The sequence below is a fragment of the Tupaia chinensis genome, unplaced genomic scaffold (assembly GCF_000334495.1).
Source record: "Tupaia chinensis unplaced genomic scaffold, TupChi_1.0 Scaffold000437_1, whole genome shotgun sequence".
NCBI lineage: Eukaryota > Metazoa > Chordata > Mammalia > Scandentia > Tupaiidae > Tupaia > Tupaia belangeri.
This window is the reverse complement of record NW_006159942.1, coordinates 1,720,889-1,740,588: the sequence shown is the minus strand read 5'-3', so window position 1 is coordinate 1,740,588 and position 19,700 is coordinate 1,720,889. Positions and strand designations below refer to the sequence as shown.

The following is a 19,700-nucleotide window of genomic DNA, read 5'->3' as shown; positions in this document are numbered from 1 at the left end:
CGGCGGTTACACTTGTGCTGGCCTTCCAGGAAGCCACAGGGCAGGGGGAGACTGTGCAGAGCAGCCGTAGGAGTGAGGATCAGGCAGGCCCAGCGTGTGGGCCAGCCCATGACATACATAGAACCGTAAAGCAGGCTGGAGATGGTGCGTCCGGGCGCGCACATGTGTATAGACCCGCAGGCGTGTCTATACGCCGGGTGGGCACCTGTCGTGTGAGTGGCTCTGGGCGCGGCTGCTTCTCGGACCTCCAGTCTCTGTAAGATTTATTCTTAGGGGCCTACCCTCCCCTTTCTCCAGAGGGGAACGTAAGAAGTTTAACGGAGCTGAGACTGAGCAGATTAAGGGAGTGGAGCAGACGCTGGGCCCGAGAGGGTGGGGACTGCGGGTGCTGGAGGGTAGACCTATTTGTCCCGTCTCTCAGCCAGAAGGCGTTTTGCAAAGACTGGCATGACAAAGGTGGCCCTGAAATGCCCACAGAGCCCAAGCGGTGATGAGCACTGAGTGAGTGGCCGTGGACTGAGCTTGGTCAATTTATTGCCTGGAGGGATGCTAGCAGTTAGGAAGGTAAGGAGGAAACTCAGGATGGGGACCATCTGCTCCCCGAACCCGAGCGGGACAAAGGCATCATCGGAGGTCTGCAATGCCGACTGGATGGCCTCGCTCCCCCCTCACCTCCACAACGTCCCCCTTTCCAATCTGGCAATCCCAGGTATTCTTCTATTCCTACTTGTTCCCAATGTGTTTAATTCTGCCATTGTAGTGTTGTTAATGGGTCAGGCTGTGTTTCTGTTGTGCTGAGAAAATAAATGTCAGTGACCCCTTTTTATTTTCAATCCAAAAACTTAACCCTTGAAGCTGCTGCTTTAAAGAGATTTAAGTACACTGCATCATTGGCAAAAGGAAATCATGAGAATGCAACTATTGCTGGTTTTGTTTGTGGTTTGTTTATTTTGTTTATGTGTTATAGCCTCATTCCGAGGATATTAGCCTTCTTAATTTGGGAGGTAGGGTATGCATTTACTTGAATCACATAAAGAACAAAGAAGGAGAAATCAAGGGTAAAGTCGTTAACACTTTTAGATCTGGATTACAATTTCAACAGGGAAATATTTTCTTTCTCATTTATCTGATCTTGTATATTGGGGGGAAAAAAGGAAAAACAGAAGCACTAGAAAATAGGTTCAGATTCAGGGCTGGGTATAAAGACAAGTTTGTTGTTGGAAAAGCTGGAAATAGGGAATAGCAAGCTCTCATCACAAGTAGTCGTTAGGTGTGATGAGGTGGTGGTGTTTGAAGCTTTGCTATATATACACACAGGTGTCTGCCTCACTGGTCCAGAACTACATCCTCAAAAAGCATTTCTGCTCAGCCACTGTCTTTCTGCTGGAGCTTTTATACCTTGACATCACTGTCGTTAGATTTGTTAAATATGCCTTCTACCTTCCACTCGAGAGATTGTTAAAGCATAGTTTCTAGGGAAGGGTGTTGGGCTAATACAGTGAGCGCGGCCCAGTGTGCTGAGCAAAGTCCCGCAATGCCAATACTTGGAAAGCTCTCCCAGGGGCAGGGATGGACTACTGCCAGTCCTCTCCTTGCTTGGAAACATAGCAATTCACATTCACCCCTAGACAACCGGACGAACTCCCAAGCATTCCCTGGACCAGTCTGCCTTTTTGATGTCTAAGAAGATGACCTCATGCAAACCCCATCTTTGCTTTCTATGCCTGAGAAAGAACAGTGCTGGCTTCAGATGCAGGCTTTTCCTGACCTGCCTCTTTTGGAAATCTTCCAGATTCATTGTCCTCCTGGGCCCTTGTTGCTTTTGAGCAAGAACAGGGCTGCTAAATTTCTTTATGATTATGGTCACTTACCTTTTATCAGCCATGGACTGCAGTTCTTTGGGAAAAACTAGACGGTCATGCCTCAGAAAGGGTCTTTTCCATGTTTAATTGGTGGTCGAGTGGGCCAGTTTCAACTTTAATCATTTGCCTTCAGGACTTAGGATAGAATTATTTTGTTAAGTGATATGGGCAGGTAGTGTGTGTTGCAAACAGAATGGCATCTCAGGCAGGCCCTAAATGACTCTATCATACAGGGCATGTCCGGGGTAGGTTGGCACTTCCTCCTTCCTTGTACTTTGGATGGCTCAAACCATAGCAGCAGCTCTGCCAATGACTTCACTGTGTATTCTGACTCTGTGACTGTAGAAAGGAACTGAGCATTTGTTCTGCAATCTGTAAGGTTATCTCATAGTTATTAGACTTGCCAGGGAGAACAATCGCCCAGGGCCTGCTGTTGCTGCAGGTGCACATTCTATGATTACCTGCCTCAAAGGACACAGCCGTTTGTTCATCTTGCTTTGTGAAGTCCAGTCCTAAGAAAAAGAAGAAGAAGAAGCAGAAGAAAGGAGATAACAAAAAGGCCTTGACTCTCAAAAGATCGCTACTGTGAAATGCTCTTTTCAGTTGAAGTGTGTGTATATGTAAGCTCAAGACAGGAAAATCACATATGAAATGAACACGTATCCATGGACTCCCCACTGCTAGTTCTCTTCCCTCAACCTTGAGCCTAGTACTCCCCAGATAGATGCTAGCAGTCAAGTTGTGCCAAGCCTTGCTGAGAATTTCTGAAATACGGAAGACATTCAGGAAGCGGGGGTCACCATCTTCCTCCCCTTCCTTTCTTCCTCTTGCCCTTATCATCACCTTCATCTTAATAGTTATTTACTGATCAGCACCCACTGGCAGACATTACTTTAAAACCTTACACCTCCATGAAGCAAGGAGGGAATTACTGTTCAAAGAGGTTAAGTAATTTTCTCAAATTCACATAAATAGTCAGTGGTAAAACTAGTATTTAAGCTCCTATGTAGCTGCAAAACCCATGTACTGTCCCCGTGTCTCTGAGGGGCCCAGAGAAGAGAAGTCTAACACAAAACCAACTTTCAAAGGCCATCCTCTGCAGTGAATGAAAGAATTTTTAAAACTAGTTGGTCTTGGGTTAGCTCCATAGTGCAGAGGTTAGCATTGTGCAGTGGAAGCTGGATCCTACGTCGCTGAGCAGGGTTCAAGTCCTGGCCTCTACTTACACTCTAGGCATGAATACATACCCAGGATCCCGATGCGATGCAAAACTGGAGGAACAAAATTGCAGTGTGACCAGGCCTCCTTGGGGAGTGTTTTCTCTCTCTCTTGCACATGCGCACACTCATGCACCCTCTGACATGATAAAAATGATGGGAAAAAAAAGGAGGCTTGGGTCTTTAAAAAAAAACTACGTGGTCTTTATCTGAGGACTCTATAGTGCTGTGGAAATATAGACAGGTAGACAGACACGTAAATGTACACATATATATTTGAGTGATATGTATATGCACAAACACATTTACATACATATACATACACACACACATCATTTTGGCCAGTTTTATGCGGGTGTGCTCACATGCCTGATTCGGGCCTTCTGTAGACTGGTCAGATCTGCTGGGATGGGGATGGGGCACCAGTGACTTGGAAAAGGTCAGGGAAAAGGCAGGGGTTCTGGGAATCAGCAGAACTGGGATGGAGTAAACTGTGTCAGATCTGAGTGCACCTGCTGCATTTGCCTAAGTTGTGATGAGAGAGAACATGTGTGAGTGTGCACCTCTCAGCAGAGCCTCGATGTATTATTTTACTTCCCCAACTGTTAACAACACCTGTTAATGACCAGTGTCACCCAAATGTGTGGAACTGTCTCAGAGAAAAACCTCAGAATAATTCCCATTGGGAATTGTATCAAGTCACTTGATGTCTCAAGAGTAAAGGATCCAGAAATTACACAAGTCAGATTTTTAATTAAAGCTTTAAACTCGACAAGCATTTTCATTGATGTCAGTGGAAGCATGATAGTCTCTGTGGACAGTGGATGATGGGAAAAATATTTTTCTATACCATATACTGCTTTGGAAATTAATTTTTTCTATGTATGTTTTAGTACTGCTTCTTTCTCTCTCTACCATTCTCTCTCTTTCTCTCTCTCTTCATTAAAGGGAAACTATTTAGTGTATTGGGAAGACCTTGAAATTATGGGTCTTGGAATTTGTTGTTGATACTGACTGTTTGACCTTGAAGAAAAATCTGAATTTCTCCGGACTTACTTTCTTTATTTGAAATTGTGATATTAGAGTCAATGAAATAGAGAGCACTTTCTAGATTAACATTTATTTGATCAATTTTAGGGTTTTGTTTGCTTGTTGATCTTTGTCCAAATGTAGAAAGAGATAGAAAGAATGATCAGGTGGTTGTAGGTCTGAAAACCATTTTTTAAAGTTTGTTTGTCTCTTTCACTAGAGAGAGAGTGAGATTCGGAAAGAGAGAGAGAGGTAGGCCCAACAGGGTCATCACACCACAGTCCACACTTAGCTTAGCCTGCTAGGATCACAGGCATGTGCGTATGTGTGTGCAGCCAGCGCATACGAGGAGACCTCTGGATAAGAACCGGTGACCTTCCTATGTGTCTTCAGCACAGTGGAGCATTGTGTTACTTCTGTGCACTCAAATTTGACATAGTTTACTCCATCCCAGTTCTGCTTATTGCCAGAAACCCTGCCTTTTCCTCTAAAGGTTATTTCTTTTTTTTTTTTTTTTTGGAGAGATTTTCACTATAAGGTGCGTGCGCTCGCCAGACAGACAGAGAGAGACAGAGAGACAGAAAGCGAGAAATCACCCCCCAGGGGGGATGGTCACGCCGCAATCCCTTCTCTTCCATTCTCCTCTTGGGATCTTGGGCACGCATGCACACACGCCCGGCGTGAGTTTTAAGCCACCGGGTCCGGGACGCGAACCACTGTTGACTACGTGGGAGTCCAGCGACATAGCCATTATGCTAACTGCTGGTTCCCCTAAAGGTTATTTCTTTCATGCCTCTTCAAAATAAGAAATTATTGGGATCAGCAGGTGGCATGGTGGTTAAAGTGCTGGACACTCCCACATGGCGGACCACAGTTCAAGTCCTGGACCTGGTGGCTTCCTTTCTCACTTTCTCTCTCTCTCTTTCTCTGTGTCTCTCTCTGGTCAAATTAAAATAAATGAATGAATAAATCAAATTAAATAAATAATTCTTTAAAAAATAAGAAATTATTTTCAGTATGTGCAAACAAGGACTCACAATTACTGAATAAAGCAGAGTCTACTTACTTTAGTATCATAAAAGGGGTTGTAGATTTGTTAGTCTAAATCAACGTTCATCTCAACAGATCCTGTGAGAACTTCCATGCACAGGCCTTTGGGAGGCCCAAAGATAAAGCAAGGAAGCCCTTTATGCAGTCAAAGAAGTTTATGAGGTGGTGAGCTATAGATAGATGATAGATAGATAGATACAGATAGATAGATAGATATCTACCACACATCACTAAGAAGAAAAAAGACTCATTGGGATAAAGGTTAAATTAGAGACATAAATCATGCATTACAGACGCTCACAGAATGGAAAGAGTAATTTCAACTTTTTCATCTCTGGATTCTGTATTGTCAAGAAAATGGCATTTGATTTAGGACTTAAAGAATAGACAGGATTTCAAGAGATGGGGCTTAAGGTTCAGGGTTGGGAAAGGGGCTTTTCAGGTGCGATCCATCAGTGGAGCTAAGAAATGCGGGGTGTGAATGGCTGGAGGACACCCTCTCCCTTCCTTCTGCATCCCTTGTTAGAACCTTTATCATAGCACTTCTCACCACAGTGTTATATTTAAGTGTCTATCTTTCTCCATTGTCTGTGAACTACTTGCAGCCAGAGAGTATGGCTTACTCGTGTTTCCCTTTATAATCCTAAAGCCTATTAGAAAGTAGCAGCTCAGACAGAGGTGACTGCTGAGTGAATAATTTAATGCATGGAACTGTGGAGTAAGAATGCTGGAGAAGTGGCTTACAGCCACCATCGTTTTCCACTGTCATCACAGCTCAACTGGATAGATTGATTAGGTTCACTTTGCGTACATAGTCCCAGGAAGCCACAGGAAGATTTTTTGAATCCATTCCTTGCTATTGTGCATAATATTCCTGAAGCCCTAGAGGAGGCTCGTCACTGTACCCAGTAGAAGTAACTTTCTGAGGTAGCAGGACATGGCTAAAAGAGTCAGAAGCAGAGCTCTGGTGTAACTTCCATTCTCAGAACAGTTCTTTCAGCCAGCATCCTTTCCACCTTCTTTTTTTTCCTCACAGTTGGGCTTCTCATCTTTCCTGCCTGGCCAATGTCTCTTCTGCCCTCCTTTCTTGTTGTTGTCGTCTTCACCTTCTTTCACCGCCCTGGCCTGTACCTGCCTTCTTTTTCCAGGGCCAACCCTCCTCAGTGACTCCTGTCTGCTCTCCAATTCCCAGACATGTCTCAGCTGTCATGTTGCTAGGGATCATTCCTTTCTTCATTGTATCTTTCTGGAATTCTATCCTTTTCCTGTGCAGTTTTGCCCTTGACCACCTTGTGATAGATCTTTCTCTCTCTCTCTCTCTCTCTCTCTCTCTCTTTCTTTCTTTCTTTCTTCTTTTGATCTTTCTTTTTTTCTGTGAGTGAGGAAGAGAGAGAAAGACACTATCAGGGTGTTGATACTGCAGTCTACCCCCAGCCTTAGCCAGTCCTGGATCATAGACACATGCATGTCTGGTATACTCAGAGAGGTCTCTAGACAAACCCAGAACCTTTCTATGTGGGTCAGCCTCTCTCATAGAGCATGACCTTGTACCATTGCACCACCATCTAGGCCTCCATTTGATGATGTTTACAGCTGTTCTCCCCGTGGTCCCACACTCTATTCCAACATGGAGATAAAGTCACTGGGGACAGGATGAAGGGATTCTTACTCATATCCTCCTCCTGGAAGCCACAGGTCTGGTACATCTAAAAAAGATGTGGGGACCATCCCGAAAGGGTCCAAAGTAAGTCATGTAACATGACATTTTAGTTGACTCTACCTTGAGGATAGTGAGAGGCATGAGTTGATCCTAACTAAATCCATTCTTCTGCAGAATTTTAGGTTGTGGATAACCAAGGGCAAAGCTGAATTTCCCGAGCTGACTAAATCAAGAGGGAAAAAAAAAAAAAAAGTCATACGAGGTAAAAATTGCCCTTAAATGGAAATAATTTATTTTTGTGTTGTTTTTCATTTCTGTCTCTAGTTGGTCATCATGAACAATATGAAGAAGCTATAGCTTTGGTCTTCCCATAAGTAGGTTTCTCTCCTAAAAGGGCTCATCACTTCCTTAGGCCTCTCCACACCCACACCTAGCCTTGGTCATACAGAAGCTCCCAAGAAAACAGGAATCACACATCTATGAGAAACAGGCTCATGGGTTGTTTAAGAGTATGCGTGCTAGAGCCAGACTGCCAGGATTTAAATCTTGACTCTGTTCCCTCACAAGCAGTGTGGCCTTGGGCAAGTTACTTAGCCTCTCTATGCCTCAACGTCCTTGGAAACACAGAGATGATAATGGCATCACCTGATTGGCTTCTGATAAGAACAAAATTAATTAATTCATATAGCATGCTTTTTGGCAGAAAATAAACACTATAATAAGAGTAATTGTTATTATCGTGTATCTTTTAAAAAAATCAACGACATCATTAATTTATTGAAATCCTGTGCCTAGAATGGATGATAAAAAAGAGGGTAAGATACAGTTTGTACCCTTAGATAATTTATAATCTGGTTAAGAAGCTGTCTGTCCAATTAAGCCATGTGACTCAGTGTTGTTGAAACAGATTAGGGTAATTTGAAGGGTCACCACCTCAAGAGGCCTTAGGGTTAAGGGAAGGATATATGGGGGTTACTCAGGATCTAACTACCAGGGAATCTTAAATGTAACATGAAGGCGGCTGATCAAGAGAGCTGGAAAATCCTCCTTAGATATTTACTCTGTCCTGTCCCACCCATCCCAAATTCAGCTGTCAAACTTTGTCATCTCCAGACATCCAAAGCCTCTGGGAAAATTTCAGCTGTCTGTGACAGGACCATATTGTCAACTCTACTTCTGTTCTCATTTCTCCAGCACTTGCCCTCCTAACCAAATCATTAGTTTTTCCCTCCAGCTCAAGAGAGAGAATATTACAAACTTTCTCCTTTAAACAAATCTTTATACACATTTTGTAACTTCTTCTGCATCTATTGGAATAGCACTAAAATTCCTCCCAATATATGTGTTACACCCCACACACATACACACAAACACATATGCAGACCCATCACTAATGCACAGACATGCACCCACACTTGGCTATGACCTTAACCTCACCCTTAAGAGAGCCCAAATTCTAACACCTGTTCATTTTTTGCCCTTCAGAAATACACCGCAAAGCATGCCCACTGACATTTCAGATCTTAGGGGTCTGCTGCTTTCACCTGCATGCTTCTGTCTCAGACGTGGTTCTGAAGCTGAGGATTTGGTTTCTGCTGTGCCACCTGACCTGACCTCCACTAGATGTGACAGGTTGCCTCCACATCTCTCTCCTGCCCCTGGGAATTTATGAGCACAGGCACACTGAAGGGAATGTTCGTGAAATACTTCTGCGTCCTATAACTTTGCCTTTGGGAATAATCACCAACCACTTTGCAAATGCTGACTAACCCTAATTAGAGTTTCAAATCAGGCCTGCAGAGGAGGGATTATTTATAGATATTGTAATAGGTGGGTGTGTTTGTGTGTGCGAAAAGAATTTGAACACGCGTCAAGAACCAAATTTAGGTGGAGGAGATCTGTGACTCAGTCTGTGTGAGTATTTACGTGCACAGCTAAGCAGGAGTCCTTCTACCTTCTCACTTGGGTTGTTAAACTTTGATAGGAATTTGGAATATACTCCCAAGCACCCATGAGGATCAAACTGTACAAAGGAGGATTACATTAGTGAGTCCCTAGGTAACTCCGTGATAAGATGCATTGAGCCTCAGAGGCCTGTACTGCTCTAGGGGATGTCCAGTCTGTGTCCTCTGACACATGGACAGCCTTTCATCAATTCATTGCTAAGCAGCTGAAATTTTCTAGGACAATAACAAGGCTCTTCTTTTTGATTCCAATTATTCTAGAATTGTCAGTTGTAAGGATCAATTCTTCTCAGAGAGTGTTCTGTCAGTATTTTTTCTCTACAGATCTGACAATATCAAAATAAAGGAGAAAATAGGACCCATGAGTCCCCCATAATGCAGACATCTCGAGGCACAGCAGTGGTCTGCAGTAATGGGGGAACTGAAAAAGCTGGAGACTCTGTCAGACTGAAATGAATATTTTATGAACATGTATGATTTGAAGGCTTGTATACTACTGAAAGCAATATTCTTAATATACGATTGAAACCAGAACAAAAATAAATAAATAAAGCCTACAGATGAAGGTGGAAGCAGTTTCTGTCCATCTTCCCTGGGTATGAGTCCAGGTCATTGCTGACAGGGGCTGTCCAAGTGGATCTTCACAAGCATTAAATGAACATGTTGTGGCAACCTGGCCCCCCGTGAAAATCAGTGCTTGTTTACTCTTTTTGCTCCTTTTGGTTCTCCTTGCCTAGATAGATAGATAGATAGATAGATAGATAGATAGATAGATAGATATTAATTGGAAGGAAAATCATTAATTCAAAAGATATTTATTGAGTGCCCTTTTGTGCCAGGAACTGTTAGATGAGGTGATTATAAAGATAAAAAGATTAGATTCTTAAGATCAGCAGTTAGTGTAATGGCTATGTCGCTGGACTCCCATGTAGTCGACCGTGGTTCGAGTCCTGGACCCGGGGGCTTAAACTCATGCCGGGGGCATGTGCATACGTGCCCAAGATCTCAAGAGGAGAATGGAGGAGAAGGGATTGTGGCATAGCCATCCCTGCTGAGGGGTGATTTCTCGCTTTCTGTCTCTCTGTCTCTGTCTTTCTGGCGAGCGCACGTGCCCTATAGCAAAAACCTCTCTCAAAAAAAAAGATAAAAAGATTCTTCCCCCTGCCTTTATTAAGTTATGATCTTAGGAAAAAGCCAAAATTCAAGTACAGTAGAGGAGACTGTATGGGCTACTTGAACACTAGGAAAACCAAGAGGAGGGTTTGGTGGATTGGGTTTCCGAGAGGAGAGGAGCCTTGAGTTGCATCATGAAGACCAGAAGCAGATATCCTGGTGTCACAGGTGGAAAATATCACGATGCAGAGGGACTGTGAAGGAAGAGATTCCGGTGGCCTTGAGGAAACCCAGGCAGTCTGATGTAACCAGAACATAGATTTCATGTCCAGAAAGAGCATAGATAAGGCTGGAGAAGTAGGCAGGGACTCAACCCTAACAAACCTTGTGTATCATGACAAGACTGAATGTCATCTTGAAGGCAAAAAGCGGCCATCGAAAGGCTTGGTCAGAATGGGTGAATTCTTCGCAAGTAACTGGGCAAGGCTGAAGTGAAACAAGCTGATGCACCAGCTACTAGGAATACTAAAGGATAAAATGAGAGACACATTGTGTCTTTTACTCTGTTCAGTGTACATATGTTCCTTTTCTCCCACATGCCTGCCTTTCTCCTAGGCATTGGTGATTCACTGCTGGTCAGTACAGACAAGGTCCCTGCCTTCCGAAAGCTTACTGTCTAGCTAGACAAATGGACGTTGAATCAAGGAGTTATAACACAATAAGTTATGTAGGAGGACTGAAAAGGTACAGGTTACTGCTGGAAGAAGCACATAGCAGGGACATCTTAAGACCTGGGAGGCCTCCTGAACAAACAAAATTCTTAATGCGTAGGAACTAGCTTTCCTATGGACGGGGTAAGGGGAGCTGGGTAAGAGTGTTTAGGAGCAGAAAGAAACCACGTAGCTGAAGACCTGGAAGAAATAAGTGGCTCAGTTGATTAAATGAAATGATTTTATTATTGTTGCCAGGAGGAGGGTGGCAGGGAGTAAAGTGACAAGATGTAGAGAAGTCTAACAAGCCAAGTAAAGTGATTCAGCTTTAACAGGAGTAGGAAGGGTGCTAAGCAGACAAGTCACAAGGCCAGCTCTGTGGTTTTGAAAGCTCATTCCGAATGCAGCCTAAACCGTGTTGGAACCAAGGAGAACTCTAATATAAAGGCCATCTGTCATGATGAGGTTATCTAAGACGGAGGTGACGCCGGCCTGAGAAGGAAGGTGACGGCATGAACAAACGAAAGGGACAAAGAGACAGACTTCAGGAGATATTGAGGAGGAAGTATTAACAGAACTTGGCAACGACCTGGAGGGAAGGAAAGACGACACAACTGGCTTGGGTAAGTGGGAGGAGGCGGTATTTCAGAACTATGGATACAGGGAAGGACGCGTTTGGGGGCAGTGAAGAGAAGCAGATACGCTTAATCTGGGACATGTCATTTGAAGTACCTGTGGACACTTCAGAATTGGGAGGAGCATGTAGGCAGCACTCCGTGGAGGTGATTTCAGGACTAAATCTCACATCTCATGATTTTCCCAACCCTATACCCCCACCCACAGCTACTGTTAGGTTGTCAGGAAAGTCATGATGTATTTTTCTGTTTTTCAAAAATGTATCATGACTTTCCCAACAACCCAATATTATACCGAATATCCGATGGTTTGAGTTTAACGCTTATATCCTCCATTTTCTGATTATTGTTTGAATTTCAACTAAGCTTACACTTCTTTCAGGAAATGTGTCCTGAAAGCCTAATTTCAAAGAGGTGGCGTTCCCATAGTGCACACGTATTCACATCCATGCCATGCCTGTTCAGTATGAAATCTGTCATTTCTTGCTTAACTTTTTTCTCAACCTTAGCAGGGAGGGAGTTACCTGTATGCACTACACCACAAACTACTTACCTGTGTGCACTACACCACAAACTAGATGTGAAACGGCAGCCTTTAGTAACTTTACCACAATTATCAAACACCATTTATGTCATACACTAACATCGTGTTGCACCAACAGGTTCAGTAAAGCAAGAGGGGCCAGCCTGTGGGATGGTGGTTATGGCAGCTGGATCCCATATGGCCGACTGTGTGGTTCAAGTCTCAGATTCAGTGACTTGAAAACATACCAGGGATGTGTGCATGCCTGCCCAAAGTCTCAAAAAGAGGGAGGAATGAAAGAGAAGGGAGTGCAGCATGACCATTCTCCATAGAGGGGTGCTTTTTCACTTTCTCTCTCTTCAGCAAGCAGATGTGCCCTCTGGTAAAAAATAAATAAATAAATAAGTATAAAAACAAGAGAATTTTACAATAGAATCGATAACCCTTTCTCTTAATCTAAACATTTTCCTGGTTTCTCCTAAACGTTAATATTATTCTTTCTTTCATGGTAAAAACTTAATGTTTGCTAAAGAGGACACAGTAGTCTCAGAGATGAGGAGGGTTGAGGGGAGATGATCAAGTGCCCCCTTGGGAGAGGTTCCTTTATGAATGATGTGCCATCTGTTCAGAGACAGAGCAGGGCCCATGTTAGCAAACAACAAGAGTTTCTTGCTCATGGATCACCTGTGTAATATCTTAATAGGGGGTGAAGACTGGGATCTGTTAGACACTAGAGAGAGAGAGAACATCTTTGAAAAGAAAATGGAAACCCATCCACGTAGAGAGGGCTCGAAGATGCCTCCTATGCATGAGATCTAAAACCTGTGGGCTCACATTAATCATAGGTTGTTGAAGCTGACCTGGAGAATATAAAGGGCAATGGAATACCCACGGTGCCCTGCAGAGCCTGGGAGGTTTAATGCTTCCCTGGTACCCCTCCAGACACCTCAGGGCCAAGAGTGGAGACTGTCAGGAAAGGGCTTTTAATCAGAGCTGCTCTACTTGCATTTGTTTTACCTACAGATACCTCATTTGCAAATATTACAGATCTGAAAAAGCACACTGAAAATGTCTGCTCGACTGCAGTTCTCTCGAACCCCTCTGGCCAGTGAGGGCTGGACCAGGGTGGGCTCTCTCGATTTCCAGGCTGATGCCTGTCCTCAGACAGCAGGATGCCTCTTGGCTTCTCATCCCATAAAAAGAACACATGATCAACAGCCTTTGCTTCCAAGTGTTCTGCCTTACAGTTGCTTTGTTGCATTGTGAATAATTATGAATTCAATAGGCAACTGATTAAAAATTAAATTGGCCACATGGCTTTCTCAGATATTGCTAGCAGTTTGATGTTATTATTAACACTCTCCCATATGCCTCATGGAAAATAATTGATTCTGATATCTGAAGTGTATCCTTTTTGGTTGGCAAGAAGGTTTAAAGATATTTTTCTTTGATTTGAGAGACTACTAAATGGCCCCCTGATCTGGGAGCTTGGACTCATGGTAGCTAATTTGATATATCTTTGATACCCCAGCCTTTCTGTACTTGTTAATATGGACTCACGTCTCCTACAAAAATGTTGCATTTTTCCCCAGGACCTAATTCAGGTGTGTGTGTAAGACAGGAGAACTGAAGGAGATGTTATTAGAAGATAATTTATACGGGCATACATTGTAGGAAATTGGCTCTCTGGGATTTTTCTTTTTAAGTTGTTCAATGTGGTATTTTATTACAGCTTCTCCTTCAGTCATTCCTTCTGGTTTATTTTTGCTGTCTTTTTTTCTGACACTTTCCTCTGCATTGACCCAGATAACTCAAGCTAAAAAGGACAAATAGAGATAAACAGAGCTGGAGATAAACAGGTGCTATGGGTGAAGAAGTGCAGAGAGTGAACTCTACCTGTTAGAAGAAGATAGATAGGGAACCAGCAGTTAGCATAATGGCTGTGTCGCTGGACTCCCACGTAGTCGACCGCGGTTCGCGTCCCGGACCTGGTGGCTTGAAACTCACGCCAGGCGCGTGTATGTGCGTGCCCAGGATCCCGAGAGGAGAATGGAAGAGAAGGGATTGCGGTGTGACCATCCCCTCTGGGGGGGGGTGGGGGTTGATTGCTCGCTTTCTGTCTCTCTGTCTCTCTCTGTCTGTCTGGCGAGTGCACGCGGCCTATAGCGAAAACCTCTCCAAAAAAAAAAAAAAAAAAAAAGAAGATAGACTAAAGAGCAGTTAGAAAGAGAATCAGGAGACAGAGGCTTACTAGCCTTAGGCAACCCTCCAAACATCTGTTCATTCATACTTGCATTTATTCTGTATGCATGTATTCAGTGCTTACTATATGCTAGAAACTTACTAAGTTAAAGAAACAGGCATGAATTAGACATGACCTCTCCCTCAAGCTTATATTCATATGACAGAAACAGGTATGGACAAATGACCTCCCAGTGTCTTAAGTTCATCGAGTGAATGGTACATGCCATGGAAGAGCAGAAGAAGGAGCTGAAGCCTGCTTGATGGAGTCAGGTGACCTCCCAGACTAATGATTGTGGGCTGGGTCACATGAAACCAATGAAAATGGAAAGGCAACAAGGACTGTAAGGAGTTTTGATTTTAATAAATATTTTGCTCTATCAATGAGGCCCACTGCTCATTTATAACTGTAAATTTGTATATTCTTTTTAAAGTAATTTTTATTTTATTTTACTTATTATTATTATTATTTTTACATTTGATCAGAGAAAGAAAGGAAAAGTGAGAAAGCAAGCTGCCAGGTCCAGGACTCGAACCATGGTTGGCCATGGGGGAATCCAGCACCTTAACCACCTGCCGGCCCCTGTAAATTCATATATTCTTACTGCAGGCCTCAGAAATATTTTAACAAGCAAAATTGTTATCTGTTTATATCAAATTTATTTTAATATTTGTATTGATATTAAATACCTGAGCTGCCATACAAGATGTTTTTCTTTGAAAGCTGCCCTAAACAGCTTCAGCACCTAAATATTTGTGTTCATTGTTATGAATATTTTGACTTTATCTCTATCTTCAATTTTTATTCACACAGGAAGCAATCTAGAGATGTCATTCAGAGTGTGGATTCTGCTGTTCGTGCATGTATCAAATCCTAGTTACTGTTAGTTATAGGACCTTGAGTTAAAAGCTTAATTTCTCTGTCCCTTATGTGAAAAGGAGATAATTATAGTATAGACTTCATGAGTACAAGGTTAGAGGAAGCACAATTCACAAGACTGGCCTCATTAGGACCCCAATTACAAGTGTGAGGGTCCTCAAGATGTTAGATAATTTGATAAAAAAAACTCAAACAACACACCAAAAGCTGTTATTTTCATGTTTTCTATTTATTGCCATGAAAGGGTACAGATTAAAATTAGCTAAGAAAAAAATGCACAGGGCAGAATCTAGGAAAGTCCCAAATGTGGAGCTTCCTATTGTCCTCCCCTTGTGGAGTGTAGATGGCATTGTTTTCTTGGTTATTGTGTGATAATATACACAATGTATTGCTAATCAAGGAAGCTGCCTGGGTTTTGGTTTCCAGGTGGACATTAGTATCCAGGCCCTGGAGAGGGTATGCCCCTTCCTGTGTGACTCAAAGCCTCTACTCTAAATCACATTCCTGGGCCTTCTGGTGTGACTCTGAAGCTCCAGGTAGGCAGAGATACCCTTACCAAATACAACATGCTAAGGGTTTAAGAGATTTCTACCCAGAGGAAAACACCAGACCTCTCTCTGGATAAGGTTACATTCTTTTCTATACAACAAAGTTATTTAGGAATTAAGTAAGATAATATATACAGTGTGTTTAAAAGATTGCCTAAAAGAAAGCAAACATGCCATTTTTTTTTTTGAGAGAGAGAGAGATTTTTGCTATAGGGGGCATGCACTTGCTAGAGAGTCACAGAGAGACAGAGAAACAGAGAGAAATCACCCCTCCCCCCAGGGGTGATGGCCGTACTGCAATTTCTCTTCTCCATTCTCCTCTCAGGATTTTGGTGCACATGCACATGTACCCAGCATGATTTTAAGCCATCAGGTCCTGGACTCGAACCGCAGTCAACTACGTGGGAGTCCAGCGATGTAACTGTTACGCTTTGTCCCATCAAACATGCATGTTTTTATATATAGCTAATATTATTGACCATTCTGTTTGATGACCTAACATGTATTTAGTATCATAGTAGATACTGTAGGGAGTTTTCTTTTTCTTTCTTTCAATGAGCAAGATGTAGTCTATGTATCATGTAGGAGAGATATAAGAGGCCAATGAAAGCAGAATGAGGCGAATGCCATAGTAAAAAGCAAGCAAATGGTGCTAGGACCTGGAAAAGGAAGAGATTCCTTTCAGATGGAGGTTAGGAAACAGCTTTGCCAAAGAGAATGGCTGAGCTACACCGTGAAAGATGGCTGGGATTTCAGTGTGATAAGAAGGACAGACAGAGGGAAGCAGATGAGCAAAATTAAAAGTGGGCAAACCTTCAGGACACCTTTCTTCAGGGCATGGAGCAGGGCTGCTGTGGCTAACTGTAGAAGTGACAGATGAAAGAAATGGAAAAGATCCGGAAAGAGACTTAAGCCACACTGAGAGAGCGTTCAGTGTTGTGCCGAGCACTTCACGCTTTGTTTTATAGACTACAGGGAACCAGTGACAATTGAGGGCCTGAAGAAAACCTCAAAAGAAAATGCCCTGTCCCTTTTATGACTCCAGATCTGGAACATTCTCTTTCCTTTAGGACAGCATCCTCCCTTACAATGTCTACACCTGCTTCACTTGGCCTATTGTAATTCATTTTGCAAGCAGCAGCTCAGATAAGGCTTCATGTATACCTCCACCCTTTCTCTCCATTATTCACACTGTGTTAGTTTCTCTCTATACTTTGGGTCACAAGAAGCATCTTCTGGAAAAAGTGGAAAGAGGAAAGGAGGAGGAGAGAGACATGGGGCCTCAAAATATCTGCTAAGAAGTTAAGCATAAAAAATAAACATGTCTAGTTAACTTAAAGAGAAGTTAGGAATGCAGGAACCAGCAGTTAGCGTAATGGCTATGTCGCTGGACTCCCACGTAGTCGACCGCGGTTTGCGTCCCGGACCCGGTGGCTTAAAACTCATGCTGGGCACGTGTGCGTGCATGCCCAAGATCCCGAGAGGAGAATGGAGGAGAAGGGATTGCGGCATGACCATCGCCTCTGGGGGGTGATTTCTCGCTTTCTGTCTCTATGTCTCTCTCTGTCTGTCTGGCGAGCGCACGCACCCTATAGCGAAAACCTTTCCAAAAAAAAAAAAAAAGAGAAGTTAGGAATGCAGGAAGTAAGGATGTCTGGTCTAACATGGAATCTTTTATCCACCATTGCACAGTCTTCTCGAGGTACCCCAAGGCTTTAAAAGTGAGAACAAGTTTAACAATAATGATCGAAGCAGGAGAATTTCTCACTTACTTGACACTTACACAACGTTTACTAGGTGCCATTATTGCTCTACTTGACCTATAGGAACTCAGTTAAATCCTTACCACAACCCAGCAATGATGAAGAAATCGCAGGATGGAAAGGTTACACAGATGATCCTAGAATTTGGAAGATTAGGTTTTACCAGATTCATTTCATTGCATTTAAATAAAAGACATTTCAAGAGTTAAGAGATGGAGCCAGTGTTGAGCTGTAACTTCAGTTCCTTTTGTTGTTGTAATAAAGGGTAGTTTTCTTTTCATCCGAGACCATTTGTTTTCATGCCAGGACTCGAGTGCATGAGGACCCACGAGAATGGTTACATTTGAAGGACTGCCTGCCGACCTGTTCCGGCTGAGCAAGTTGGATTTTTTCTTTTTTTCCTTTTTTTTCAAAACCAGACATCTGGGAGGCTTTTTATTGACTCAGAACAAAAGCTGCCCAGTGGTTTAAGTGGTTTGTATAGTAATCACCCAGCAAGTCTCTGGCAGAAGAAAAATCTTTCTGCCTTTATTCGGTAAGACCAGCATGAGGCTTTAGCCTATGTGTAAGCTCCTCAGAACAGTGGTCTTTGGGGGTGGAGTGTGTTTTCCTTCACCTTCCCCACTGTGTATAGTGCACAAATTTCCTTTAAACCCATCATTTCATGTAATGTAGACAGCTACTTACTAGATTTTCCTTCTTCCTTTTTCTTTCCTCCGTCAGAGTACCTAGCTTAGTAGTTCATTTACAGGAAAGAGAAAAGACCCCTTCTTGTCCTTGAGAAATCTGACTGAGAAGCTTTCCTGTATCTTGGCCATTCTTTAGTTTGTCAAATTAATCTTAAAATAACCTTGTCCTGTGAAAAATTCCAGCCAAGTTAGGTGGTAACAGAGATATTGTGGGGTTCCATTTTTTTAAAATCCCCACAGTAAATTTCATTAAAAGAAAAGACCCTACAAAGCAATAAAACACCAGCCCTTGGAATGAAGGGTACTGTCACATAAATGCTAAACAAGTGAGTTACCACCAGCTACTGCATCCCATAGACCCATGGAATATAGACCCACCCAGCCATCCAGCCCTCTGAATCTGTGTGTGTGTGTGTGTGGGGGGGGGTTTCTCCATCAATTTGATAACATTCTCAGATGAGCCAAAAAGAAATAAATACCACTGCAGGCTTGAAAATGATTTGCATTTTGCAAATACAATGAGTTAAGTTAAATCTATAAGCACCTTTTTAAAGTCTAGTAAATATGAAAGAATCATATATTACTTCCTCATAGTGATTAATAGTCCTTATTAAATAGGGTCATAAATTCCTTTAATGAGCTATTCATAAGTGGAACATTCCATTTTTAAAAAAGGAAAGACCCCAAGGCTCATTTTACCCACCTCCCTAAATGCAAATGGAGAAACTGAGCTCCAAGTAAGACCTTGTACGCCTAGATTCACACGAATCACATCAGAACCCACACTGGGTTCAGTTCATGTAATGTAGACAGCTACTTACTAGATTTTCCTTCTTCCTTTTTCTTTCCTCCGTCAGAGTACCTAGCTTAGTAGTTCATTTACAGGAAAGAGAAAAGACCCCTTCTTGTCCTTGAGAAATCTGACTGAGAAGCTTTCCTGTATCTTGGCCATTCTTTAGTTTGTCAAATTAATCTTAAAATAACCTTGTCCTGTGAAAAATTCCAGCCAAGTTAGGTGGTAACAGAGATATTGTGGGGTTCCATTTTTTTAAAATCCCCACAGTAAATTTCATTAAAAGAAAAGACCCTACAAAGCAATAAAACACCAGCCCTTGGAATGAAGGGTACTGTCACATAAATGCTAAACAAGTGAGTTACCACCAGCTACTGCATCCCATAGACCCATGGAATATAGACCCACCCAGCCATCCAGCCCTCTGAATCTGTGTGTGTGTGTGTGTGGGGGGGGGTTTCTCCATCAATTTGATAACATTCTCAGATGAGCCAAAAAGAAATAAATACCACTGCAGGCTTGAAAATGATTTGCATTTTGCAAATACAATGAGTTAAGTTAAATCTATAAGCACCTTTTTAAAGTCTAGTAAATATGAAAGAATCATATATTACTTCCTCATAGTGATTAATAGTCCTTATTAAATAGGGTCATAAATTCCTTTAATGAGCTATTCATAAGTGGAACATTCCATTTTTAAAAAAGGAAAGACCCCAAGGCTCATTTTACCCACCTCCCTAAATGCAAATGGAGAAACTGAGCTCCAAGTAAGACCTTGTACGCCTAGATTCACACGAATCACATCAGAACCCACACTGGGTTCAGAGCTCTGGGTTGTGGAATTACCACTGAGAGAAGGCGAGAGTGCCTCTACATAGACAAGCTTTAGGTTGTCAGTCAATTTCAAATGGCTTGAATTTCTACATCAGTTTTCCTGCACTGGGATGAGGGCTAGGCCCTTTAGAGTTAAAAAGTAACTCTAAAGACAAACCTCATGGTCGTCATGTTATCAGAAGTAAATGA

General features: G+C 42.6%; 1 protein-coding gene across 1 annotated transcript in view; it reads left to right on the top strand.

Annotated features, from left to right (window-relative positions):
- Positions 1–6: 6 nt before the first annotated feature.
- Positions 7–19,700, top strand: part of PLCXD2 (phosphatidylinositol specific phospholipase C X domain containing 2) — a 57,188-nt gene continuing 37,494 nt past the window's right edge. Inside the window, exon 1 of the mRNA XM_006155145.3 lies at positions 7–709. Coding sequence (XP_006155207.1) covers positions 547–709 — 163 coding nt within the window. The 5' untranslated portion in view covers positions 7–546. The remainder of the gene's footprint in view (positions 710–19,700) is intronic.